Source organism: Bufo gargarizans, chromosome 10 (assembly GCF_014858855.1).
Source record: "Bufo gargarizans isolate SCDJY-AF-19 chromosome 10, ASM1485885v1, whole genome shotgun sequence".
NCBI classification, from domain to species: domain Eukaryota; kingdom Metazoa; phylum Chordata; class Amphibia; order Anura; family Bufonidae; genus Bufo; species Bufo gargarizans.
In genome coordinates, this window is record NC_058089.1 from 124,252,873 (window position 1) to 124,280,701 (window position 27,829).

The 27,829-nt window shown below is 44.2% G+C and overlaps 1 protein-coding gene across 1 annotated transcript; it reads left to right on the forward strand.

The window, feature by feature from the left end:
* Window positions 1-1,399: 1,399 nt before the first annotated feature.
* Window positions 1,400-27,620, forward strand: CCS (copper chaperone for superoxide dismutase). The gene is made up of 8 exons (XM_044269925.1): window positions 1,400-1,588; window positions 5,986-6,058; window positions 16,024-16,161; window positions 18,814-18,991; window positions 19,743-19,803; window positions 20,481-20,558; window positions 24,288-24,391; window positions 26,687-27,620. Exons 1-8 carry the CDS (start codon window positions 1,553-1,555, stop codon window positions 26,838-26,840), a joined length of 822 nt encoding a protein of 273 aa, XP_044125860.1. The 5' UTR covers window positions 1,400-1,552; the 3' UTR covers window positions 26,841-27,620.
* The last annotated feature ends 209 nt before the right edge of the window (window positions 27,621-27,829 follow it).

Sequence of the window (27,829 nt, forward strand, 5' to 3'; positions counted from 1 at the left end):
CCGATCCATAAAAGTTAATAAACAATAGGGGAAATAAAAATAAAAGCCAAAGTAAATATATTTTCCAGATAAATTCCCATGAAGAAAAACAAATCTCCCCTGCTTATCGATGGTGCAGGCCCAGCAGATGAAGTCAATCCCTTTATGAATTAATACGGTTACTTCTCTTGAATAACTGGAAAAAGTGGAGTGATAAGTCTGCGTGGCCCAACCCCCACCGAGTCGAGAGATCTCCCCTTCCAGAAAATGGGTCTCTACTAAACTAACAATTGTTGGAACAGTCACGTTGTTTGTGTTAGGGAACTTTTCCTGGTAACAGTCACATTGTTTGTGTCAGGGAAGTTCTTCCTGGTGACAGTCACATTGCTTCAGTTAGGGAAGTTCCTCCTGGTGACAGTCACATTGATTCCATCAAGAAAGGTCTTCCTGGTGACAGACACTGCTTTAGACAGGGAACTCTTCCGTCAGGGAAGTTATTCCTCTTCCTGGTGACAGTCACATTGCTTTATTCAGACAACAATAACAGCAGATTGATCATAGACTTCAAATGTGCAAATCTCTAAGTTCATAAAGTAACATGTTCTTGCAGGATACTGCCCTAGTGACAGTCACACTGCTACTGCCAGGGAACTCTTCCTGGTGACAGTCACTTTGCTTCTGCCAGGGAACTCTTCCTGGTGACAGTCACTTTGCTTCCATCAGGGAAGTTCTTCCTGGTGACAGTCACATTTCACATTGCTTCCGTCAGGGAACTCTTCCTGGTGACAGGGTCCATTCACACATCCGCAAGTGTTTTGCAGTCCGCAAAACAAAGATATCAGCCATGTGCATTCCTCATTTTGTGGTCTGAACATGGCTGGCCCTGTGATAGAAATGCCTATTCTTGCCCGTAGCTGTGGACAAGAACAGAACATGCTCTATCCTTTTTAAAATCATTGCGGAAGGGATGCGGAGATGTGGGACTGGACCCTTACATTTCTTCTGTAAGGGAAGTTCTTCCTGGTGATAATCATATTGCTTCCCTTAGGGAAGTTCTTCCTAGTGACAGTCACATTGCTTCCCTTAGGGAAGTTCTTCCTGGTGATAATCATATTGCTTCTGTCAGGGAACTCTTCCTGGTGACAGTCACATTGCTTCCCTTAGGGAAGTTCTTCCTGGTGACAGTCACATTGCTTGTTTCCGGGAACTATGTACAATCGGAGAGAATATGACATTAACATAAGAAATGGCGCTGATGACAGGCCACGCCCCCGCATTTACCCGCGCTTTGCTCATAACGTCTACGTACATTCAGACATTTTTATGGAGACCAAATGACTTTTTTATGGCGACCAAAGCTTTCTCCAGCAGCTGAGCCCGTGGCTCACCCGACTGCGGTCTGTCATCTTGTCAGTAACAACCATACACCAAGTGCAAGCCGTTCCTGTACGTCAGCCACGGGCAGATGACGGCACTGCTGTGTGCGCCCTCACTGCAGTCTGACGAGGGGAAGCTTCCGGTTCCGGTGGGTGACGTCTGTCTGGTCAAGGGTTGACGAGGCACTAGACGCGTCATGGATACGCAGGGGAGCCCCGGGGACGTCTGCAAGGTATTCATGTAGACTGTGTGCACGGTGACCTGAGGAAGGGTCGTCTGTACTAGGGAAGAAAGCTGCCAGCGACCATGTACTTATGTCAGCCATGTCTGTGGCTACAAGCTGCCTGTCAGGTGTGCTGTGGCGCAGGTTGCTGATTACATTGCACAGTGCAGGCCCTGGCTTCTCTCTCAGGCTGTGAATTAAAAAAATAAAAAATAGAGAAGTGGCATCTATCCTTAAAGGAGTTGTGCAAGAAGTGGGGGCAATAACTCCCTCTCCTGCACTTGCTTGGACCTGTGAATGGAAGCTTGCCTATCCTGCTGCTGGCCCATTCTCCACCCAGCCTGCAGTGCACTCCCTCCCTGAAAACATCCAGTTTGATGCCGCCTGCAGCCAACCACTGGCCATGGAGGTGACCGGCTCGCCTTACGTCATGGCAAATGGTCACATGATGCAAGGGGATCCGGTCACTGGCAGTAATTGGCTGCAGGTGGCGTCAAACCGGATATTTTCAGCGAGGGGGCACAGCAGAGCAACGCAAGCCAGGAAGAGAAGATGCCAGTGCCGGTAGGTAAGCTTCCATTTACAGATCCGACCAAGTGGGGCCAAAACCACTCCCTATTTGTGCACAATCCCTTTAACACTCTGTATCCTTTTATGATCCCCACATTTTGGCTTCAAAAACTGCACCCGCAGTCTTATAACCGTTTCTGGACCTCTGCAGTACATGTACGACGAAAATCCGGTCTTTTCATCAGCAGAGGTCCTGGTTAATGCCTCATTCACAGCGTCAGTGTTTTGGTCGGTGATTTCCCTCAGTGATTTTGAGCCAAAACCAGGTTCAGATCTTTACTTTATACCTTATGTCTGTGGAGGCTCCAATCTTGGTTTTGGCTCACAATCCCTGATGAAAATCAGTAAACCAAAATACTGACGTGTGAATGAGGTTTAAGGCTGTGATCGGCATTATTGCATTTGAATCCCTCAGATGCTGTGGTCAAATGTGACCACGGCATCTGGGAGTACAAACGCTATAAAGCCTCATGAACACGGACCGTGAGATACCGGCCTGAATTCCTGCTGAGTGCAGGAGCGCGCTGCGCCATTGGTTGCTATGACACTGTGCGCCCGCTGCTGTACAGTAATACACTCGTATGATCTAAACAAGTGTATTACTGTACAGCAGTGGTGGCACGAAGCGCACGGCGTCATAGGAACCAATGACGCCGTGCACTGATGCACTCAGCAGGAATCCAGGCCGGTATCTCACGGTCTGTGTTCCACGGACGTGTGCATGAGGCTTAAAGGGATTCTGTCACCTCCCCTAAGCCAAAAAACGTTTTTAAAGCAGCCATGAAGCACAGTTTACCTGGATTAGGCTGTGCTCTTTTATCTTGTAATCCGTCCAGCAGTTACTGCAAAAAACGACTTTTATTCATATGCAAATGTGTCCTGAAGGTGCCCAGAGGGGCGTTTTGTTCTTCTTAGAGAGCCCAGTACCGCCCCTCTTACAGTGCCCAGCCCGCCTTCCTTGCACTGTCTAACCGCCCCCAGCCTGCCACAGCCTCTCCTCCCCCTCCCTCACGCCGAACGAACTTTCGCACAGGCGCAGTACCCACTGAGAGCTGCGCCTGTGCGATCAGCAGGAGACTGAGGGCAGGAGCTTCATCCTCGTCAATGGGCATGCGCCGAGCCCAGTGACGTCCGATGCTCGCTCTTCCCTGCTGACTGAGGGAAGAGCGAGCATCGGAGGTCACTGGGCTCGGCGCATGCCCAGTGACGAGGATGAAGCTCCTGCCCTCAGTCTCCTGCTGATCGCACAGGCGCAGCCCTCAGTGGGTACTGTGCCTGTGCGAAAGTTCGTTCGGCGTGAGGGAGGGGGAGGAGAGGGAGGAGAGGCTGTGGCAGGCTGGAGGCGGTTAGACAGTGCAAGGAAGGCGGGCTGGGCACTGTAAGAGGGGCGGTACTGGGCTCGCTAAGAAGAACAAAACGCCCCTCTGGGCACCTTCAGGACACATTTGCATATGAATAGAAGTCGTTTTTTGCAGTAACTGCTGGACGGATTGCAAGATAAAAGAGCACAGCCTAATCCAGGTAAACTGTGCTTCATGGCTGCTTTAAAATCGTTTTTTGGCTTAGGGGAGGTGACAGAATCCCTTTAAGCCGCGTGTTTCCCGGCCCAGGCCACATTCTCCTGGCTGAGATCAGGGAGAGCGTTTTCAGTAGTAATAGGCTGCAGTAGAATATTCCAATGCAGGCCTGCAGGTGGCAGCACTAAATTGCGTATTCTGTAATGCATAGATACTCATTACAGAATACAAGATGCAATCTATAGTCACCTAGAGTGACTTGAAAAAGTAAATTAAGTTTTAAAAATATAAAAATCCAACATGTTACCTTTCCCTAGCATGAAAAAATAACCAGTAAAAAAATAAACTTTATGGGCATCATAGCGTCCAAAAAAGTCTGTACTATTAAAATATTTATCCAGTATGATTAACAGCTTAACAGAAAAGAAATCAAAATAGCCAATTTGCCATTTTTTTCATCACTTCACCTCCTAAAAAATGTAATAAAAAGTGATAAAAAAAAGTCATACACAATCCAAAATGGTATCAATAAACTACAGATCGTTCTGCAAAAAAATGAGCCCTCACACAGCTCTGTAAACATAACTGTAAAAAGTTATGGAGGTCGGAATATTGCGATTAAAAGAAAAAAATAAATTTTTTACAAACTAAAAAAAAAAAAATTCAGTTTTAAAACACAAGAAAAACTATATAAATATGGTATCGCTGTAATCGTACTGACCCAGAGAATTAAAGGGAGCCTATTCTACATTGCTTATATTGCCTTCCTGCACACACACCCATGCATTCAGTCAGTTTTGTCTGTGATTGTGTTCAGTGGTTCTGTTTTTTTTGCGCCGGTGAAATGCGTTTTTCATAAAACTGAAGGTTTGCAAACAACATCTCTTAGCAACCTTCAGTGAAAAATGCATTGCATCCGCACATGCCTGCGGATGCGATGCGTTTTTCCACACAGCCCCATTTACTTTTATGGGTCCAGGGCTGTGTGAAAAACGCTGAATATAGAACATGCTGCAATTTTCACGCAACGCACAAGTAAAAACAACGCTTATGTCACAGACCCATTGATGCATTGCGCCCGCACGAAAACTGACTCGTGTGAAAGGGGCCTAAAACCTTCTTTTAGCAGCTTTAGAAAATCTGACTAAAGCAACAATGGTACTGTTATGGCTGTGTGTGCACAAGAAGGCAATATAAGGCTACTTTCACACTTGCGCTTGATCGGATCTGTTCTGAACGGATCCGATCATATTAATGCAGACGGAGGCTCCGTTCAGTACGGATCCGTCTGCATTAATAACTTAGAAAAATTTCTAAGTCTGAAAGTAGCCTGAGCGGATCCGTTCAGACTTTCAATGTAAAGTCAATGGGGGACGGATCCGCTTGAAGATTGAGCCATATGGTGACATCTTCAAGCGGATCCGTTCCCATTGACTTACATTGTAAGTCTGAACGGATCCGCTCCCCTCCGCACGGCCAGGCGGACAGCTGAACGCTGCAAGCAGCGTTCAGCTGTCCGCCTGGCCGTGCGGAGGCGAGCAGAGCGGAGGCTGAACGCCGCCAGACTGATGCAGTCTGAGCGGATCCGCTCCATTCAGACTGCATCAGGGCTGGACGGAGGCGTTCGGGTCCGCTCGTGAGCTCCTTCAAACGGAGCTCACGAGCGGACCGACGAACGCAAGTGTGAAAGTAGCCTAAGCAGTGAAGAATGTGAAAAGTTGCTGACATTGTTCTCTGCGGCACTGATATGGTTCTTCTGCTGCTGCTTGTTTCCAAAGAGCAGTGAAATATTTGTATAGGGCACACGATTGCTGCAGCCAATCGCTGTCCTCAGAAGTGCTCAGGTTGGCATCCCTGTGCTAGAGGTCCTGACCTTTAGGCTACCTTCACATGTTGCAGATTACACACAGTTTTTCCATGTAGATTCTCGTGCGGAATACAGTTCCCGCAAGGTGCATTAGATTAGACAGATCTCATGTACACTATTTTTTGTGCGGAATCTGGTCTGCTGCGCAGATTTTGAAATCTGCATCATGTCAATTCTTTGTGAGATTTTTTATTTTGTACGGATGTCACTCCTTTCAATGCAAGGGTGAGATCTGTAGAAAAGGAACATGCCAGTTTGCACCAATTCGCATATGCACAGAAATCTGGGTGAAAAATCACGCAGATTTTTATTTTGAAACTGCTGTACAATGACCTGGCCTTACAGGAGGTGAAATTGCTTATTGCAGAATTGTTCATGCTAATGATTTCATTACACATGGATTAAACAGCCAATAAAATACTTTTCTCACATTAATCTTTTTTCTTATTCAGTTGGAGTTTGCAGTCCAGATGACGTGTGAAAAGTGTGTGCATGCCGTAAATAGCTCCTTACAAGGTGTAAAAGGTAAGTGATAATGTAACGCTAGTTTTACAATGTGCAGCAGTTTCTGCCTGGCAGAATACCAGCACATTTGCAGAGTAGCGGCCGGATCCCATTATAGTCAATGAGGACACGGGCATTGCGGAAACATCTGGTAGTGCCGGATCTGTAGCGCTCCGGTAATCTGTTCTCTGCTGTAACAGCATGCCAAAACTAATAACGTTGATGTGAATGAAGCCTAAACATAAGCTCTGTCCACATGATAGTCCTAAATTTACATTGCCAATGAGAAACACTGGGTAGTCAAACAAATTCCACAGCACAGGATCAGTACAGTGCAGGATGCGCTTGGGGACAGTCAAGCTCATATATTAGGTGTTAGGGAAACAAAGGCAAGTCTCTCATTCAACACTTAATTGCCAAGTATAGAGTGATACAATGTAACATTGCTCATTATATGACTATAAAATAAAAGGTGCTGAGGAATCTAAGGAGTGACTGCATATTATACCTTACTGTCAGCGATTCACTACCATGGGGTTCACTGGAAGAATGGCATATTTTATGGGACGGACCAGATGACTGATAGTTAATGACTGACAGCTCACGTCATGTGGATGGGAGGAAACACCAATACCTGTTCCACTTGCGACGGGTCAAAGAGTAAGGAGCGCATAATATACGTGTCAGATGAAGCGCTCTCACCTGATGGGGAAAGAAGCATGCGATCAAAGAGTAGCAGAGTGTCCATAGGCTATGGATGCGAGATGGGCGGGAGCCAGCGGCATAGAAATAGAGGTCACCAAGAGCGCGCGCACGCCTAATTACCCCACTTCCCCTGACGAAGCCACGCAAGTGGCGAAACATGTCGGGAGGGGTGCATTAGTTCAGCGCTTACTATTTTAGACAGTGGTCAGTGATAATTACCTACGAGCATTAGGAGCGATTACTAGCAGGTTATAGGCAGTGTGAATGGTGGTGGACAAGCAGTCAGTTCATCCAACATTGAGTTAAACATTATCTCTTATAGAGGATAGAGTCATCAGAAGGCAGCAGAAAACTAGCACACTTACCAGTGATTTGTATCAGCTTGCAGAGTGTGTACACACGAGGAGATAAAGGATTGTTATTTTGTTGCCCAAGTTGCAACATCCTCAAGACACAGGCATGTCAAGATGTATTGAATGCCCTATAAAGCTGATACATTTGGATATTGTGTGCAAGCAGCTATGTAAAATCAGCTGGTGAGATCGACATTCAAACACTCACCAAAAATAAATAAATAATAAACAAAAAATAAAATCTATATTTTACAAACATCAAATGTTGGTTGATCAAAATTGTCCCGTAAAGTGGTGCAAACCATACACCTATTAATTTCCTGATCCTAGTACGCTCATAGTTAATGCATATGTTAGGTACATTTATACAAAATAAGGGATGTTTTTGGACAAGTTCCATGAGTTGCTACTAGCAACTATCAGCAGACAAGAGTCTATAAAATTTGACATCTCACTGGACCCTGATAATTTTTATATTAAGAGTTTCCTTATTGAGTGTAGATTTTAAATGGATTAAATAAAGAGATATTTTCATCACTAGTTTGAGACCCCTAAAGGGATTTTTTGGTCTAATAGACCGCTTAGCGCATTGAATGGTGTTACTTTACCGCCTGAAGGAGTTGATCAGCAGTTCAAATGTATCATCCCAGGTTTGTGTTTCTCCTACTTTCAGCACTTGAGTTCCATGCTGCAACCGCTGGCTGTGGTATACTCACTTCTCCCGGCGTCCCAGGTGTTTGGGGAGTTGGTCTTTGATCAGCTTTAGGCTACTTTCACACCTGCGTTAGGTGGGGATCCGTCTGGTATCTGCACAGACGGATCCACACCTATAATGCAAATGCTTGTATCCGTTCAGAACAGATCCGTTTGCATTACTATGATAATGCAAACGGATCAGTTTTTACTTACACTGAAAGTCAATAGGAGGTGGATCAGTTTTCAATTGCACCATATTGTGTCAGTGAAAACGGATCCGTCCCCATTGACTTACATTGTAAATCAGGACGTATCCGTTTGGCTCTGCATCGTCAGGCGGACATCAAAACGCTGCAAGCAGCGTTTTGGTGTCCGCATCCAGAGTGGAATGGAGGCTGAACGGAGCCAAACTGATGCATTCTGAATGGATCGTTATCCATCCAGAATGCATTGGGGCTGAACTGATCAATTTTGGGCCGCTTGTGAGAGCCCTGAAACGGATCTCACAAGCGGACCCAGAAACACCAGTGTGAAAGTAGCCTAAAAGATTAACGGTATACCTGCAGACTCAATAGATATAGGACTTCTCTGTATGCACTGATAATGAAGGTAGCAGTAAATTTGGATACAAACTTATATTCTTATCCAAGTCGCATTTAAATCCAGATTTATACACCAAACGCATTTCGGAGCTATACTTGCTCCTTCTTCAGTGGTTATGTGTATAAGAAATCCAGTAGAAAAAATATATAAATATGGCTGGCTCTCAGCAGTTCATTAGCATCTTTTATTAAATCAGTTCATATATCTATACAAAAGGCATTTAATAATTCACTATATGTATAACAAATAGCACTATTCTAATCACCAAATAATACAAATGCATATAATTATAAAAACCTCATATTTAAAACATATACAAACGGTATATTTATTGGATGACCCATGTCCCTAATGCGGAGCTCTCGCATAAAAAAATAAAATAAAATAGAACAAAGCGGCTATGAAACGTGTCCAGTTAGATGTCCTAATTTTTCAAACGATGAATTCTGTATGGGTAATGAAGATGTATATCTTTTGTTGCTTGATATTGGCTTCAATTACAGTAAATGTCTCAGGAGCTATATGATCGACGCAACTGCTTCTTGTGTCAATACGATTTATGACCGGTGCACATCCCGGCTATAGTGTCCGTATTATATATCTCTGGTATTGCATGCAGCACTTAACCACATTAGAACGGCAGTCACTGGAGTGTATACACACTGTGTTGATACCAGTGGGTTCTCTGTGATTGCAGCTTGTAGTAATGTTCCTTCCTAATGAACTGCTGAGAGCCATATTTATTTCTTTTTTCTATTGAAGTACGTAGATAACCGAGGGGTGATCAGTGGGCTAGGCTCCAGATTAGTTGGTGAGCATCCTCAAGTAGATTAATATAAGAAATCCAGTCAATCTGAACCTTTTATAGTATCCTCTTCTGAAGGGGGAGGGGAGGTAAATCCCTCATGTTGTGGGTCTACTTCAAAGCCTGGATCAGAATCCCCTTTTCATAAGAATAGTCTCATAAATTGTTCTCTACTTCAAATATTCAACATTTCATTTCTATTTAGAAGTATACATGGACAATACATAAATAAGAGGGGGGAAAAATGCACATGCGTTTTTGTCAGATATTACAATCTTATAAATTTTATGATGGTTTCATTTATAATGGACCTAACTGTTCTCAGAACCAAACAATTGTAAACATATCATTTCCCCCTCATTATTTTCATTTCCTTTTTGTTTCTACTTTACTTTTGTGAAGCTTTTTGTTCCTTTTTGCTATTTAGTATTTAATATTTTTAACAGTGAACATTCTTTTTTCATCTATTTTCTTCCTTAGATTGAGGACCTTAGAGGGTTGGAATGCAGCTTAGGGATGGTGGCCTCCCAGAGAGAAGACATTGAGGTGCTGGTAATGATATGTTCACAATTGTGTTTGGTTCTGAGAACAGTTAGGTCCATTATGAATTAAACCATCATAAAATTGTAGTATCTGACAAAAATGCATGAAAAACACATCAAAAACACATGTGCATTTTTATCTCTTATTTACCGTATGTATTGTCCATGTATACTTCTAAATAGAAATGAAATGTTGAATATTTGAAGTAGAAAACAATTTGAGACTATAATTATATAAATGGAATTCTGATTCAGGTTTTGAAGTAGACACCCTCCCCCTTCCCCCCCCCCCCCCCCTTCAGAAAAGGATACTATAAAAGGTTCAGATTGACTGGATTTCTTCTATACATAACCACTGAAGAAGGAGCAAGTATAGCTCCGAAACGCGTTGTATAAATCTGGCTTTAACATGCGACTTGGATAAGAATATAAGTTTGGATTAGGGGTGGGCGATATAAACAATATTATCGTCATAAATTGGGGCAACGATATAGATTTTAGCTATGTCGCCATATAACGATAGATGACCACTGAGCGGTAGTCAATTGAAGAAGCTTGTCACTCACCGCTCCGTGGCCTCCTGACTCTGCACCGCGCTACACTGGCCGGGGCCCTGCATGCACACATCGTTTGGCTGACAGTGTGTGTGACGTCGGGTCCCTCCCAGTGCATGCTGGAAATAAGACGCGGTCAGTCTCCCGCGGACTCCATCAGCCAGCTGTGCACCCTGCAGGAAAGGTAAGTTTATTAGCAGGGGCCCGAATCTACCGGGGTGGGGGGTGGCTATGTATGGCATGGGGCTGATGGCTCTGGCTGGGGGACATGGATGATGGCAATGGCATGGGGCTGATGGCACTGGCTGGGGGACATAGATGATGGCAATGGCATGGGGCTGATGGCGCTAGCTGGGGGACATGGATGATGGCAATGGCATGGGGCTGATGGCACTGGCTGGGGGACATGGATGATGGCAATGGCATGGGGCTGATGGCACTGGCTGGGGGACATGGATGATGGCAATGGCATGGGGCTGATGGCACTGGCTGGGGGACATGGATGATGGCAATGGCATGGGGCTGATGGCACTGGCTGGGGGACATGGATGATGGCAATGGCATGGGGCTGATGGCACTGGCTGGGGGACATGGATGATGGCAATGGCATGGGGCTGATGGGACATGGATAATGGCATGGGGCTGATGGCACTAGCTGGGGGACATGGATGATGGCAATGGCATGGGGCTGATGGCGCTGGCTGGGGGACATGGATGATGGCATGGGGCTGATGGGACATGGATAATGGCATGGGGCTGATGGCACTAGCTGGGGGACATGGATGATGGCAATGGCATGGGGCTGATGGTGCTGGCTGGGGGACATGGATGATGGCAATGGCATGGGGCTGATGGCGCTGGCTGGGGGGCAATGAATAATGGCAATGGCATGGGGCTGATGGCGCTGGCTGGGGGACATGGATGATGGCTGGGGGACATGGATGATGGCAATGGCATGGGGCTGATGGCGCTGGCTGGGGGGCAATGAATAATGGCAATGGCATGGGGCTGATGGCGCTGGCTGGGGGACATGGATGATGGCTGGGGGACATGGATGATGGCAATGGCATGGGGCTGATGGCGCTAGCTGGGGGACATGGATGATGGCATTGGGCTGATGGTGCTGGCTGGGGGACATGGATGATGATGATGATGGCCATGTAATTTGTATACAGACAGAAGAAAATAATATATTGCGATATATCGTTATATCGCACATAGGGCTGCAACGATTAATCGATGTAATCGATTATATTCGATAACTGGATTCGTTGTCGACGAATCCAGTTATCGAATAATCGCCGATTCGTTGCTATTCGGGCGGGCGGGCGCTGCATCTTTATTTTACCTTTTTACAATGACGCTCCCGCTCCTGTAACAGCCAGGCAGAGCGGACGGCGGCGTAACGTCACTCAATCACGTGACGCGCCTGCTCCGCCTCCTTCATTCATGAAGTGGGCGGAGCAGGCGCGTCACGTGATTGAGTGACGTTACGCCGCCGTCCGCTCTGCCTGGCTGTTACAGGAGCGGGAGCGTCATTGTAAAAAGGTAAAATAAAGATGCAAGCGCCGGGGCTGTTAGGGGGAAGGGGGGTCTGTGTATAGCACTGCTATGGGGAGGGGGGAGGATCTGTGTATAGCACTGCTATGGGGAGGAGGGGGGGTCTGTGTATGGCACTGCTATGGGAAGGGGGGTCTGTGCACTGTTATGAGGAAAGGGATCTGTGCACTGTTATGCCCATAACAGTGCACATATCCCCCTCTCCATAACTACGCCGTCCACAGATCCCCCATAATAGTGTCGTCCACAGATCCCCCATAAGTGTCGTCCACAGATCCCCCATAAGTGTCGTCCACAGATCCCCCATAAACGCCGTCCACAGATCCCCCATAAACGCCGTCCACAGATCCCCCATAAACGCCGTCCACAGATCCCCCATAAACGCCGTCCACAGATCCCCCATAAACGCCGTCCACAGATCCCCCATAAACGCCGTCCACAGATCCCCCATAAACGCCGTCCACAGATCCCCCATAAACGCCGTCCTCAGATCCCCCATAAACGCCGTACACAGATCCCCCATAAACGCCGTCCACAGATCCCCCATAATCGCCGTCCACAGATCCCCCATAATAGTGTCGTCCACAGATCCCCCCATAAGTGTCGTCCACAGATCCCCCCATAAGTGTCGTCCACAGATCCCCCCATAAGTGTCGTCCACAGATCCCCCCATAAGTGTCGTCCACAGATCCCCCCATAAGTGTCGTCCACAGATCCCCCCATAAGTGTCGTCCACAGATCCCCCCATAAGTGTCGTCCACAGATCCCCCCATAAGTGTCGTCCACAGATCCCCCCATAAGTGTCGTCCACAGATCCCCCCATAAGTGTCGTCCACAGATCCCCCCATAAGTGTCGTCCACAGATCCCCCCATAAGTGTCGTCCACAGATCCCCCCATAAGTGTCGTCCACAGATCCCCCCATAAGTGTCGTCCACAGATCCCCCCATAAGTGTCGTCCACAGATCCCCCCATAAGTGTCGTCCACAGATCCCCCCCCATAAGTGTCGTCCACAGATCCCCCCCCATAAGTGTCGTCCACAGATCCCCCCCCATAAGTGTCGTCCACAGATCCCCCCATAAGTGTCGTCCACAGATCCCCCATAAGTGTCGTCCACAGATCCCCCATAAGTGTCGTCCACAGATCCCCCATAAGTGTCGTCCACAGATCCCCCATAAGTGTCGTCCACAGATCCCCCATAATAGTGTCGTCCACAGATCCCCCATAAGTGTCGTCCACAGATCCCCCCATAAGTGTCGTCCACAGATCCCCCATAAGTGTCGTCCACAGATCCCCCATAAGTGTCGTCCACAGATCCCCCATAAGTGTAGTCCACAGATCCCCCATAAGTGTCGTCCACAGATCCCCCATAAGTGTCGTCCACAGATCCCCCATAAGTGTCGTCCACAGATCCCCCATAAGTGTCGTCCACAGATCCCCCATAAGTGTCGTCCACAGATCCCCCATAAGTGTCGTCCACAGATCCCCCATAAGTGTCGTCCACAATTTGTTTTAATATGGCCTTTGAACATAATTTTTCAAGTAAGATCATATAAACCTCTGTTTTGTAATTTTGTCGTTTTTCCCGATTAATCGATTAATCGTAGAAATTAATCGGCAACTAATCGATTATTCAAATAATCGTTAGCTGCAGCCCTAATCGCACATGCTTCAAATTATATCACAATATAGTTTTTAGGCCATATCGCCTAGCCCTAATTTGGATCCAAATTCACTGCTGCCTTCATTATCAGCTAATACAGAGAAGTCCTATATCTATTGAGTCTGCAGGTATACCACTAATCTTTTAAGCTGATCAAATACCAACTCCCCAACCACCTCGGACGCCACGTGGGACGCCGGGAGAAGTGAGCATAGCACAGGCAGCGGTTGCAGCATGGAACTCAAGTGCTGAAAGTAGGAGAAATACAAACCTGGGATGATGCATTTGAACTGCTGATCAACTCCTTCAGGTGGTAAAGGAACAGCATGTTACATTGCATCACTCTATACTTGGCAATTAAAGGGCTTCTGTCACCCCACTAAACCGTTTATTTTTTATTTTTTTGTTTACTTATAATCCCTATACTGCGATTTATGCCTACAATCTACTGGACCAATATGATTAATTAGATTATGTAGGCATAAATCGCAGTATAGGTATTATAAGTAAACAAAAAAACGGTTTAGTGGGGTGACAGAAGCCCTTTCAGTGTTGAATGAGAGACTTGCCTTCTTTTCCCCAACACCTAATATATGAGCTTGACATGGTGATATTGACACATGAGCATTAGGGGATATTTGAATATTTATACAACTGTTATAACAATTGAACAAGATGTCTTTGCATACTTATATACATTTTTTTTTTTTATGCAATTTTTTTTATACATTTTTATATTTTTTTCAATGCGTACTACATTAATATGGATCTGTAGAAAGGGTTGTTGAGGCTCACCTGGTCTTATGTTGGAGGAAGACACGGACATACGCCAGGAACTGGGCGATAAGCAAATTCAAATAAAGAGGTAGAAGCTTCCAAACAATGTGTTTAAACTTTAATAAATAAGTGCTTTAAAATCAAACATGTACATCCAAATCTATGTGTTTCAGATCATTCCATACAGATCCTTACTCATGACCATGATATATTACAGAGATGTTTTAGGTTATTATTAATTTCCATTATTTTACTTAATATGAATTACCCCGTTTTGAATCCGTTTTTATGGAGAATAAATTACGTATGTGTGTGTGTATATATACACCTATCTGAGTGATATATCTATGCAACCCCGGGATATATAGTGCCTGTCATCTACATTATTATTGGTACTTTTTGAATATATATGACGGCGGGTGGGCCACAGGCAGAGCTTTGAGAGGGAAAGCCACTATCATTGTTTTATTTTTTTATAAATTTAAAATATGTTATTGTTAAAAGGGTTTTCCAGGGAAATTATTTTATTTTAAAAAAAATGGATGAAATTAGTAAAAAAGAAAAAAAAAAAAGGTATCATTCCTCTCTGATCAGTCTCTGCTCTGGTACCCGCTGCTTGCAGAGGAATACAGGGGAAGGGGAACAGCCTGGAATAGATGTCAGCAATGCATGATGGGAGTTTTAGTCTGACAGTGGAGCTCTTGCTGCACCAAAAAGAACAACATCAGGGGCAATAGTGTGACAAAAAGTTATATATGTTTAGGCTGTCTTATCAGTGTTGTACTACAGCTTTGTGTGGAATGACCCATCAGCTTTCATTCAACACCAGAACGCCAGAATATCTGTTTAAAGAGAGCCTCGAAATGCAGCGCAATCTGCAATAGAGCAAAAGGACCTGAGCAGATTGATATCGTTATATGGGAAAAGCTTAAGGAAACCATGTCATTTATACATTTAAAGCTAGCCTTTGGTTAAAATAAATAAATAAATAAATAATAATAATAAAAAAAAAAATATATATATATATATATATATATATATATATATATATATATATATACACACTGCAGAACATCTCGGGTATCGGACCCCTGCCGATGAGATAATGATGCCCTATCTTGAGGTTTAGACCATCACCTTGTAAAAGGCTGGACAACCCCTTTAACCTTCAAATGCTTTGGCTTTTCTACACTGGTCTTTGATGGCCCTTGAGTTGCCAGAGGAAGCACCTAATTTATGATGTGGCGCAGGTCTTTTTATAAATTAGGTGCTCCCCCGACAGTGCGTGCACCTGGAGTGATAACTACGCTAGCCCATGACTGGAGTAGTTTTCACTCCTCGTTTGCAGGCGTAAATGTTATGAAATTTGACAGGGTCAATATTACGGCCCCCGCCGCTCCCAAGTTCCCAAATTTTGTCACATGAGCATTTAAAAAGCTGCAAAATAAGGTCTTGCGACTTTTTTTTACACCAAAAACTGGTGCAGGCTTCTTAATAAGTGACCATTGTGTAACAGGAGCCTCAGAATTTGCTTTTGCTGTATACATAACAAATGGGAATTCGGTTTCATTTTGCAGAACAGCATTTACAATAGTAGGTGAAGCCATAGACATGGAAATGCAGTTCATTAGTTCCTTCTATTTTCATAAGTGTTTTGTATAGTAAAATGCTAACTCGTGAAACTCCTCTTTTGTGACTTCATTTATCCTCCAACTGCTTCTGTGGACAGGTATACAGAATGTAAATGTCAGTCTGGAGTCTGAAGCCGTTGTAGTGGAGACAACATTGCCAGCGTCGGAGGTGCAGAAGCTGCTGGAGAGCACAGGACGGAGGGCAGTGCTAAAGGGAATGGGAAGCATTAGATCCCGTATGTTACCGTTTTAAGTACTAACCTACATAATATAGATTAAAGGGGTATCATCTCTGACAGTGGGGGCATATCGCTACCACCTATCTTTAGAACAGAGCCCGCAAAATGAAGGAGAGAGCACCGCGCATGCGTGACCACCCTCCATTCATCTCCATGGGACTACAGAAAATGGCCCCATCAGCCCCATAGAAGTGAATGGAGCGGTGGCTGCACTTGCACGGTACGCTTTCCATTCATTTCAATGAGCCTGAATCCTCATACAGATGAATGGAGGACGGCCGCACATGTGTGGTGAGTCCTCCTTTACTTTGCAGGCTTCGTTCTAAGGGTCCATTCACATGTCCCGTGTGTTTTGCGGATCCACGGACCGGGGATCCGCAAATCACTGACATCGGCGATGTGTGTTCCGCATTTGGCGGACCGCACATCGCCGGCACTTAATAAAAAATCCCTATTCTTGTCCGCAATTGCGGACAAGAATAGGACATGTTCTATTTTTTTCGGGCTCGAAATTGCGGACACGGAAGTGTGGATCCGCAGTTCCGAATCCGGGCAGCACATCATGCTGCCTCATAGAAATGAATGGGTCCGCAATTCCGTTCTGCAAAATGCGGAACGAAATTGTGGACGTGTGAATGGACCCACCTCTCTATTAGACATTGAGGGCATATTCTAGCAATATGCCCCCAATGTCTGAGGTGATACAACCCCTTTATCTATCAATACAAAAATATTCCAATTCATCTTTAGTTGTAGATGTATATAAACGCCCTTTTGCACAGACTGAGGATAGGGATGTTTTTGGGGGATAACTGTTCTTATGAACGCTCATTGCCCATAATTGCCCTGTGTAAATGGTGATGAACTAGCATCTGCTCAATTGCATCTTTTATGCTGCATTAAAATAGTCGTTTGAAGGCCGCACGTTGCCCGGTGTAAACAGCGACATGCTGCCATCAAACAATGAATCGGTATGGAGATGACCAATCACAGTAGTGAACGCTTGTCCTCTTATAATGATTTTTGCATGTAGATGCAGCTCTCTCATGGAATAAATGATCAGGCACTTATCGGGAATGAACTGTGCATTGGTCAGTGTAAAAGGGCCTTTAGATATAGTACAGCCAGAAATACGGTATGTGATCACACATTACCTTTTTTTTTCCTTCAGTCATTCTGTAAATTTTCACCCTTTGCTTTGCAAAGGATGAAAATCTAGAACATTTCTGCAACAGAATTGACATGCTGTGGATCCTAATAAGGCCGGGTTCACGTCACCATTTCATTTTAGTTTCCTCTGATCCATCAGAAGAGCAGAAAAAAATGGATCCTATGCATCCGTTATGCACTTTTGGTATCTGTTTCAGCCACCTTGTTTTTTTTTTTTTTGTTTTTTTTTTAGATGGCAAGAAAAATACTGCATGCAGGACTAAAAGAATGAATCTCTCATGGAAATGGCTCAAACGGATGCCAAGAATGCATAACTGATGCACAGGATGATTGTTTTTTTTTTTTTTGTTTTTTTTTACACAGGATCCATATTTTTTTTTTTTCTGTTCTCTGATGAATCAGAAGAACGTAAAATAAAACGGTGATGTGAACACAGCCTAAGGCCTCCTGAACACCAATGTATTTTCTTTCCTTGTCCGTTCTATTTTTATTTTTTGCAGGCCATATACAGGACCATTCATTTCAATGGGTCTGCAAAAAAAAGGAAGTTATATTCCATTTCAGTATGTCCGTATTTCAGTTCCGCAAAAAAATAGAACATGTCCTATTAATGTCCGCATTACGGACAAGGATAGTACTGTTCTATTAGGGGGCGCAAAATACGGAATGCACACGTACGTCGTACGTATTCTTTTGCTAATTAGTTTTTTGCAGAGCGCAAAATACATACGATCGTGTGCAGGAGGCCTAACATGTATTAGAAAGTTCCATATATCTACAAATACCACTGATTTTATGCAAAAAAAAAAGGATTTATAACCAACTGGTTAGTTACAATACGGCCAACTTTTATATACAGTGATGGATTACAGTGCTAATATCTAAGGCTACTTTCACACTTGCGGCGACAGAACTGCCTGCCGGATCCGTCAAAACGTATGCCAACTGATGGTATTTGTAAGACTGACCAGGATCCATCTTTCCGGTGTCATCCGGAAAGAGGGATCTGGCATTTATTTTTTTCACATCTTTTTCGGTCAGCGCATGCGCAGACTGGAAGGACGGACCCGGCATTGCGGTATTTTGAATGCTGGATCCGGCACTAATACATTCCTATGGGGAAAAAATGCTGGCATTCCGGCAAGTGTTCCGGATTTTTGGCCGGAGATAAAACCGTAGCAGGCTGTGGTATTATCTCCGTCCTAAACAGTCAAGAAGACTGAACTGAAGACATCCTGATGCATCTTGAACTGATTGCTCTCTATTCAGAATGCATTAGGATAAAACTGATCAGTTTTTTTCCAGTATAGAGCCCCTAGGACGGAACTTAGTGCCGGAAAAGAAAAACGCTAGTGTGAAAGTGCCCTAACTCATAACATGTTTTTACATATTTAAGATAATTAATTGCCGGGTGGGAAGATGTATAAGTATCCATTCCACAGCCTACAACATGTGAACTAATCCATGCTTTCGTTCCAGAGAACCTAGGAGCAGCAGTTGCCATGTTGGCAGGAGCTGGATCGTTGCAGGGTGTTGTTCGTTTTCTTCAGACTTCAGAAAACACCTGCATTATTGATGGAACTGTGGATGGCCTGAGTCCTGGACTCCATGGGATTCATATTCATGAATTTGGTGATCTCTCAATGGGATGTGAGAGGTAATATTAATTTATAGTAAATTAGGTATACATGGAAAGCTTAGGCTGCTTTCTCATCACTGCTATTAATTGCTATTGTTCTGCACCATTATAAGAATGAAAGTAATGGCGCCAGATAGACACCATGGACTATAATCGAAAGTTCAATACCCGGTGCAACCCTATAACATGTAATATATCAAAATGTATTGGCTTTGAGTGAGGGACACAGTTTGGAAACCCAGTTGGTGTACAGTAGCCCAATGATTTTTCTAATGTTAAAGGGAACCTGTCATCGGGATTTTGGGTATAGAGCTGAGGACATGGGTTGTTAGATGGCCGCTAGCACATCCGCAATACCCAGTCCCCATAGCTCTGTGTGCTTTTATTGTGTAAAAAAAATAACGATTTGATACATATGCAAATTAACAAGAGTCATATCTTATGTGACCAGAGAAGAGTCATATTTTTAAGCTCTGACTGATCTCAGGTTAAATAGCATATGTATCAAATCGTTTTTTATACACAATAAAGGCACACAGAGCTATGGGGACTGGGTGTTGCGGCCATCTAGCAACCCATGTCCTCAGCTCTATACACAAAATCCTGGTGACAGGTTCCCTTTAACCTCCTTTACTCAGTACTCGCAGATCAGCAGTTTTTATGGTCCAAGTAGTATTTTACATAATATGACTGTCTTATTATATAGACTTAGCGGAGATGAACAGTTGGAACAATCATCTGATAAATGAAATTATTTGGTTTGAAACAGATGTGGTGGACACTACAATCCTGAAGGAAGTACACACGGGAGTCCAGAACAACCAGATAGTGTGAGTGCCAGATTTTCTGATTATTATTTTATGTTTGACAGATTTTAAGTGGTTGTCTCACTTCAGCAAATGGAATTCATCATGTAGAAAAAGGTAATAAAAGGCACTTACTAATGTATTGTGATTGCCTGCTTAATTCATTATACACTGCTCATTTCCATGATCGCGGCCACCCTGCAATCCAGCAGGGGTGGCCATGTTTGCACACTATAGCAAAGGGCACAGATGTCTCTGGTGCCTGGGACCGCATGATTGCACCTAGGTCTGAGCTTTTTCCTATATTGTGCAAGCACGGCCACTGCTGCTGGATTGCAATGGAAAAATGTATCGAGCCAGCAAAGGAGACAATATGGACAATCACAATACATTCGTAAGTGTCTTGTATTAACTTCATCTACATGATAGATGCCATTTGCTGAAATGAAACAACCTTTTTAAGGCTCATGTTCATTGGTAAAACTCTGACTTCAGGATGTAATGTGAATGGGGTCATCCAGGAGTCAGAAAATTGATTAGTAATTAGTTAATATATGAGGATTTCTATGGGTTCTGTTGAGGACACCAGTGTATGACAGAAACCTTCATGTCATCATTAATATTATATTGTTATTGTTAGCTAAATATTTTATAATGTTCTTTTTCTGGTGTGTTTTTTTTTTTTTTTTTTTTTTGTATAGCATATTGGTGACCTAGGAAATATTTTGGCTAGTGATGATGGCCGAGCAACATTTAGGATTAATAGTAATCGGGTAAAGGTAAGAGACTGCTGCTTTTGTGTGTGGGTGATTAATTTTGCTTTGTTTTAACTTATCTATACCTATATTCCTTTTATGCTAACAAAAAATGTATATCTATTTTTGTAAAACATAGGAAATCACAGTGTTAGATTTACAATTGGAAATGCACCAGAATTCTGGCACACAGGTCTTGCACCACATTTAGGCCTTAGCTGCTTTAATGTCCCTTACACATTTCCTGACATCCTGGTAGTCAGACCAACATACATTTTAATACACTGACAAACCGCATAAGAAGCTTAATAAAGCCTACAATATGTTATATAGTCCTGTCTGCAGAATCTTGAAAGTCTGTTATGTATTCAATATTTGGCAAGTGATACCCTTCCCATAAAGGAAGCCTCCACATTTATAGCGCATTTTGTGATTAAACACCTTCTAAGAGATTTTAGTTTGTATTAAAGGGGTTGTCCGGGTTCAGCTGAACCCAGACATATCCCCTTTTTCACCCAGACAGCCCCCCTGAGATGAGCATATCATTCTGTATCACGTGGGGCAAGGGCTTTTTTTTGCTTACATTTTTATACTTCTAGGTGGAGGCTTCTGTTTTACAGGCTAGGGCAGCGCTAAAGCCTGCCCATTAGTGCCGGTGACATCACCGGGAACACTGCTAGGCGGAAGCTTTTCGCCTAGTAGAGACCTGGTACATTACCGGATCTGCAGGAAAAGCCCTTGCCCTGTGAAATTCAGAGAGCATAAAATATTGTATGTGAAGGAGCGCCAATAACGTCAAAGCCACCAATTAGTAAAGTACCATAGATGTAGAGACAGAAAATAAAAAAAACATTAAAAAATGTGACTGAATATAGGATCTGATAAAAACCACTAAGGTTGATAAAAATCAACTCTAAGCAGAGAATGTGACTTACTTCACCAGGGAGGGGGGGTGCAAGATAAACTCAATACATCAGTACACTTGTACCCTCTCCTCCCTCGCCGAGGTTGCCTTTTATGTATGGTATGTCTTCAGTATCCAAAAGATGGTACCAGGGACTTCAGGAGAGGTTTCAGAAGTTTTTTATTCTATAAAGCTAGATGCGTTTCGGGGATAAGTCCCCTTCTTCAGAAGCAAAAAAGACTCACATAACATATGTGTCTACATATAAATAGGGATAAAATATGTTGTACTTCCAATAGAAATCGACCACGTGCATAGGGCCTGATGTAGCCAAACTGGAAGTGGCGATGACGTCACTTCCGGTTTCTGGTGGTAAAGCGAATGTTTATAAAATACATATTGCAAAATGATTATAAAAAATGAATAAAAATAATAGTGAGATATAGTAGTTGGGATGGTCAGGAATATGGGAGAGGTATAGTGGAGAAGGGAGAGGAGGCATGTGGAAAGATGAAGAACGAAGCGTGCGTTCCACCGTGGAATGCCTGCTAGGTGGGGTTGATAGGAAAGAGGGACAGCTGGAGTGGCGGGAATGGCTGGAGAGATGTGATTTTCACAGTGGAACGCACGTACTCGGCCAAAGAGGACTCTGAGGGAGGAGTATTGGAGGAGAAGTGTGGCCGAGGAGGGATGGACTAGAGACGTGGTATTCATTCCGCTGTGGAACGCATGCTGGGTGGGGTTGATGAAAAAGTGAGGGACGGTCGGGGTAGCGGGAGTAGCTGAAGAGGCGTGCGTTCCGCTGTGGAACGCGTGCAGCCGAAGTACCCTATGGGGGAGGAGTGTGCAAGGGAAGGTTGGGCCAAGGAGGAGTGGTCTGGAATGGGGCGTGCCTTCCACTCTGGAGTGCACGCACACGGTACAAAGGGAGCTGTAGGAGAGTGCTTTCCAGTGTGGGGGTGCACGCAGGCAGCTGTCAAGGGAATGGTGGGGGGAGGGAAATGAAGAGATGGGGCCTAGAAATGTCAGTGGAAGAACTATAGAATAGAGAGGGGCATATAGAATGGACATGAAAATAGGTGAAACGCATAACTCCTTATCGATAGTTATTATAATATAGATTCATGGAAAACCTTTGTTGGATTAATCGATAGAATACTTGATTACTAAAATAATCGATAGCTGCAGCCCTACATTGGAGCATGAAATGCTCATCTCAGAGGCGCTGCCTGGGTGAAAATGGGGATATGTCCAGGTTCAGCTCTGAACCCGGACAACCCCTTTAATAGATCCTTCAGCTTGTTAGCCCTTCTCATTTCAGATTCTGGATGGGGAGTCAGACTGTAGCAGTGGCCTGCATTGACTTATAGTATTTCCAGTTCTGTTTCGCCTAGAATTATACTTCCTAACAAAGACCTCAGTGACTTATTGTTGTGTAAGCTTTTTTTAAATAGAAAAGTCTGCTCTATGTTTAATTGAATTATTTCTTGTTTCTTAAAGTCTTCTTCCATTGAGCAAATCCATCTCGTGCAATGGAATTGGCCTGCTGAGATTGCTCAAGTAGCCTGTGGAGCATGAGTAGAGGAAGCATGAAGGAGGGAGTTCACAGATGTTTCTTTCTGGAATACATCAGTCTGGATAAACCCATCTTGATCTCTTTTGATCATATAAGGGCTCTTTCACACCTGTGTTCTTGTCTTCAGGCATAGAGTTCCGTCGTCGGGGCTCTATGCCGGAAGAATGCTGATCAGTTTTATCCTAATGCATTCTGAATGGATAGAAATCCGTTCAGGATGCATCAGGATGTCTTCAGTTCCGGACCGGAACGTTTTTTGGCCGGAGAAAATACCGCAGCATGCTGCGCTTTTTGCTCCGGCCATAAATCCTGAAGACTTGCCGCAAGGCCGGATCCGGAATGAATGCCCATTGAAAGGCATTGATCCGGATCCGGCCTTAAGCTAAACGTCGTTTCGGCGCATTGCCGGATCCGACGTTTAGCTTTTTCTCAATGGTTACCATGGTAAAGTGTAGTGGGGAGCGGGGGAGCAGCATACTTGCCGTCCGTGCGACTCCCGGGGCGCTCCAGAGTGACGTCAGGGCGCCCCAAACGCATGGATCACGTGATCGCATGGCACGTCATCCATGCGCATGAGGGTGCTCTGACGTCATTCTGGAGCGCCCCGGGAGCCGCACGGACTGTAAGTATACCGCTCCCTACTACTACTATGGCAACCAGGACTTTAATAGCGTCCTGGCTGCCATAGTAACACTGAAAGCATTTTGAAGACTCATCCATCTTCAAATGCTTTCAGTTCACTTGCATTTTTCCGGATCCGGCGTGTAATTCCGGCAAGTGGAGTACACGCCGGATCCGGACAACGCAAGTGTGAAAGAGGCCTAACCAGAAATCAGATACAAATTTTTCATATTTGCAAATGAAGTGTATTTTATGACGTTTATTATTTAGTTTGGCTATATATTGATTCGGCTCATCTGATGAACCCTGGCAGGAGATCTCGATTTGACAGGGATAGATTATAACTCGACAGTGCCAGGAACAGGTTGATCCCCGGATAAAAGCTTGAGTCAAAATGCGCATTGGGTTATGTGCCACCCCAGTGGGGTTATACTAACTGCATATACTGCTAAAGATGTATATTCTTATGGGTTTTGCAGTCCTAATGGATTATTTTTATTCACTACCGCACATTATTTATTCCATAGTAATTACCTGATTATTAATTACTTGATTATTATGTGATAACATGCCCCTGTGATATTGCAATCTTTCCTGATGGAACTTATTACTGCAACAATTTTTTATATTTTGTCATGTCATTCCTTCAAAGGTATGGAACATCATAGGTCGATCTTTAGTTGTGGATGAAGAAGAAGATGACCTTGGATGTGGAACTCACCATTTATCTAAAGTTACAGGCAACTCAGGCAAAGGGTAAGAAGTCTTGCTATGTATTCTGTAGGTTTATTCGAAAGTGCCTCTTATTATTTTTAGGGTTTACAGGTTTATCTTACTTAGCTTCTCGCATACACATACTATAAACACTACGTGCATCAGGTACGTGCACCCAGCAGTTTACCATCTGGTGCCACTGCAGTCCTAACAACTTCAATAAAGTAAAGATTTCCTCAATACCTCAAGGCTTAAAAAACAAAACAAAAGAAACCATGCAAATATGCTGGGGGGTTTTTCTTTGCCCCCCCCCCCCCCCCAAAGTATTAAAAGTTAGTAAAAAAAAAAACTGTAGCCCATTCTACAAAATACAAGCCCCCACATTTATTGAAAAATGTTGTTTATATTGGAACGAAGGGAGAAGTAGTTTCCTGTAAATATGCTTTTATTTCCAAAAATACTACAACATTTTTAAAAAATAGCACCACACTGCACAGAGGAGTGGTTATTGAGGGGAAGGAAAAGAAGTGCTGTGAGCATGTGCTTCCTACATTGCAAGGCTCCACTACAGGACGTAACCAACAGCAACTGAAAAGTGAAACTGATTTGCCACAGGACACAATGGTAGGCTAATAACTTTAGAATAAGGCAGTTTTAAAAAAAATGGTGGTATTTGGGGAAAGTGATACAACAGCGATATCTATTGGACCGGATACATTTATATTAGTGGTACAACACCTTTAATGTTATTTTTACCATGTGGTAAACGGCATAAAAAAAGCACAAACAATGGCCTAAACGCTGTGGTGTTTTGTTTTTTTTGCACTCCACCCCCAAAAAATACTAAAAATCGAATCAATAAATTTTAAATACCGCAAATGCAGAGGGAGAATGTAAAGAGTGTTCATTGACAGGGCAATGTAAATAGACACTAAGTTGACTTACCATATTTTTCGCCCTATAAGATGCACCGGCCCTTAAGGCGCACCTAGGTTTTAGAGGAGAACAATAAGATCAGACACCAATGTGAATGACCCCCAATCAGACCTCAGATAAGAGCCCCATGCCTCTTATCAGCCCCCATATGAGCCCCGATGCAACAGAGAACTTAAAAAAAAAAAAAAAAACACTTACCGTATTTATCGGCGTATAACACGCACGGGCGTATAACACGCACCTTCATTTTAGAGGGAAATTTCAGGAAAAAAAATTTAAATTTCAAATAAAGCCTCTGATCTGCCCCCTCTGGTAACGCAAACCCCCCCCCCCCCCCTCCCTCCCTCCCCAGTATTAATCATTGGTGGCAGTGGCCACAGGGTCCCCCTCCTCCCCCCCATCATTGGTGGCAGTGTCAGTTCCTATTGGAGCCCCAGCAGTGTAATGCTGGGGCTCCGATCGCTTACCATGGCAGCCAGGAGTCACGCTACTGAAGTCCTGGCTGCCATGGTATGTTAGTGAGCAGAGAGCAGCGCATTATACTCACGTGCGCTGTGGCCGCCGGTCGCTCCTTCTCATAGGTCTGTGCGGCGCATTGCTAATGCTGTAAGCATTAGCAATCCGCCGCACAGACAGAAGAAGGAGCGACCGACGGCCACAGCGCATGTGAGTATAATGCGCTGCTCTCTGCTCGCTAACATACCATGGCAGCCAGGACTTCAGTAGCGTGACTCCTGGCTGCCATGGTAAGCGATCGGAGCCCCAGCATTACACTGCTGGGACTCCGATCGGAACTGTGGGATATGGCCGGCACATTCATTGGTGGCGCAGTGGCCACAGTCCCTCCCTTCCTCCTCCTACTCTGTCCTCGTTGGTCTTCAGCGGCAGCCGCGCACAGGGGGGAGGGAGGGACTCCCTCCTCCTCCCTCCACTGTGTCGGCCGGCTCAGTCCTGCCTCTCTGGCCTCCGGAGGACACGTTTCAGCCCTAATCGGCGTATAACACGCATACATCATTTGCCCCCTATTTTCAGGGGGAAAAAGTGCGTGTTATACGCCGATAAATACGGTACCTCTCCTGCTCCGGACACTGCAGCTCCTCACCCACAGCATGATCCTCTTCATCCTGCTGTCGGCTGTGCTGTGAACTGACGAGCGCCCTCACGCTGTGTGCAGCCACTGCACAGCCGAGGATCAGGAAGCGGTGAGTACAGAGCCTTCACCGCTTCCTGGTCCTCCGGTACTAATGAGCGCTTCCCATAGTGGAAGCGCTCATTAGTATTCACCCCATATGACACATTTTTCCCCCACTTTTGCATCTTATAGGGCCAAAAATGCGGTAATATTTTTATTTTTTGGTTCATAATTGTTCCTTTTTGACTTTTGCACAATCCTCTTCACAGGTTGGCTTGTGGAATCATTGCCCGCTCTGCAGGACTTTTTGAGAACCCAAAACAAATATGTTCTTGTGATGGCATAACCATATGGGAAGAAAGAGACTGTCCTATTGCTGGCCCAGAACGGAAAAAAGGGCACGCTGCCAGTGCACACTTATAAGCCACCAGCACAGTCTAAGTGGAATAGTGGAATCAATATCAATCCCTGGACTCCTTCTACAAAGCTGGATCTAGCATATATGCTAGACAATGTGTGAATGCTTCCACCATCTTATTTAGCACTTGGTGATATCTGTGCCTTAGAAGCGTGCAACATTCTTGTTGGACTAAAGGGGTGAAGAGAGTCATTTCAGTTTGCTTTAAAAATGCTGGTAGATAAATTGGACCAGTTGAATGATCTGCAAATGTAATGCATTTTTGACTATATAATTGTACTGAATATGATTTATTTCCTAGTCAGCAGTTGGAAGGAGTTGACAATTTATTTTTTATTTTTTTTGTAAACCAAAGATTCATACTGATTTGCAACTGATTCAGTTACTGCTACAGATGAACCTTATTTTGTAACCTTGGAGAATATTACAGACACAAACATTTTTGGATTAGTTCACATGGTGGATTTTGTCCATGGATCTCAGCGGAAGCTGCCTCGGCGGTCCATGTTAATGCAGCCACAGATTACTTACATGTGGCTTTTCACGCCATATCCTGACATGGTTTCTTTGTGGACACCACTGGAAACCCCAGCAGGCGTTTGTTTGCAGATTCACGCCATTGAATGGGGCTAAAACCAAGGGGCAGATGGAAAAGAGGGTTTCTGCCATGGAATACGCAGAAGATTGACATTGGAAAAATCCACCAGGTGAAACTAGGCTTGCATTGTGATTTTTTTATTTTTTATTATTATTGATTTGGAAATTAAATTTATATGAAATTATAAGCATTTGTATTTCTTGATAATTTATGATACATTTTACAGCAAGTTTAATTATACAAACAAGGAGATAGATGAGGCGGCAAATCATAATGAGGTTGTTATTATGGGGGACTTCAACTACCCAGATATAGACTGGGAAACCTGTAGATCTCATAAAGGAAACATTTACCATTCACAACTTATTCAGGACCCGACTAGAGGGACGGCCATAC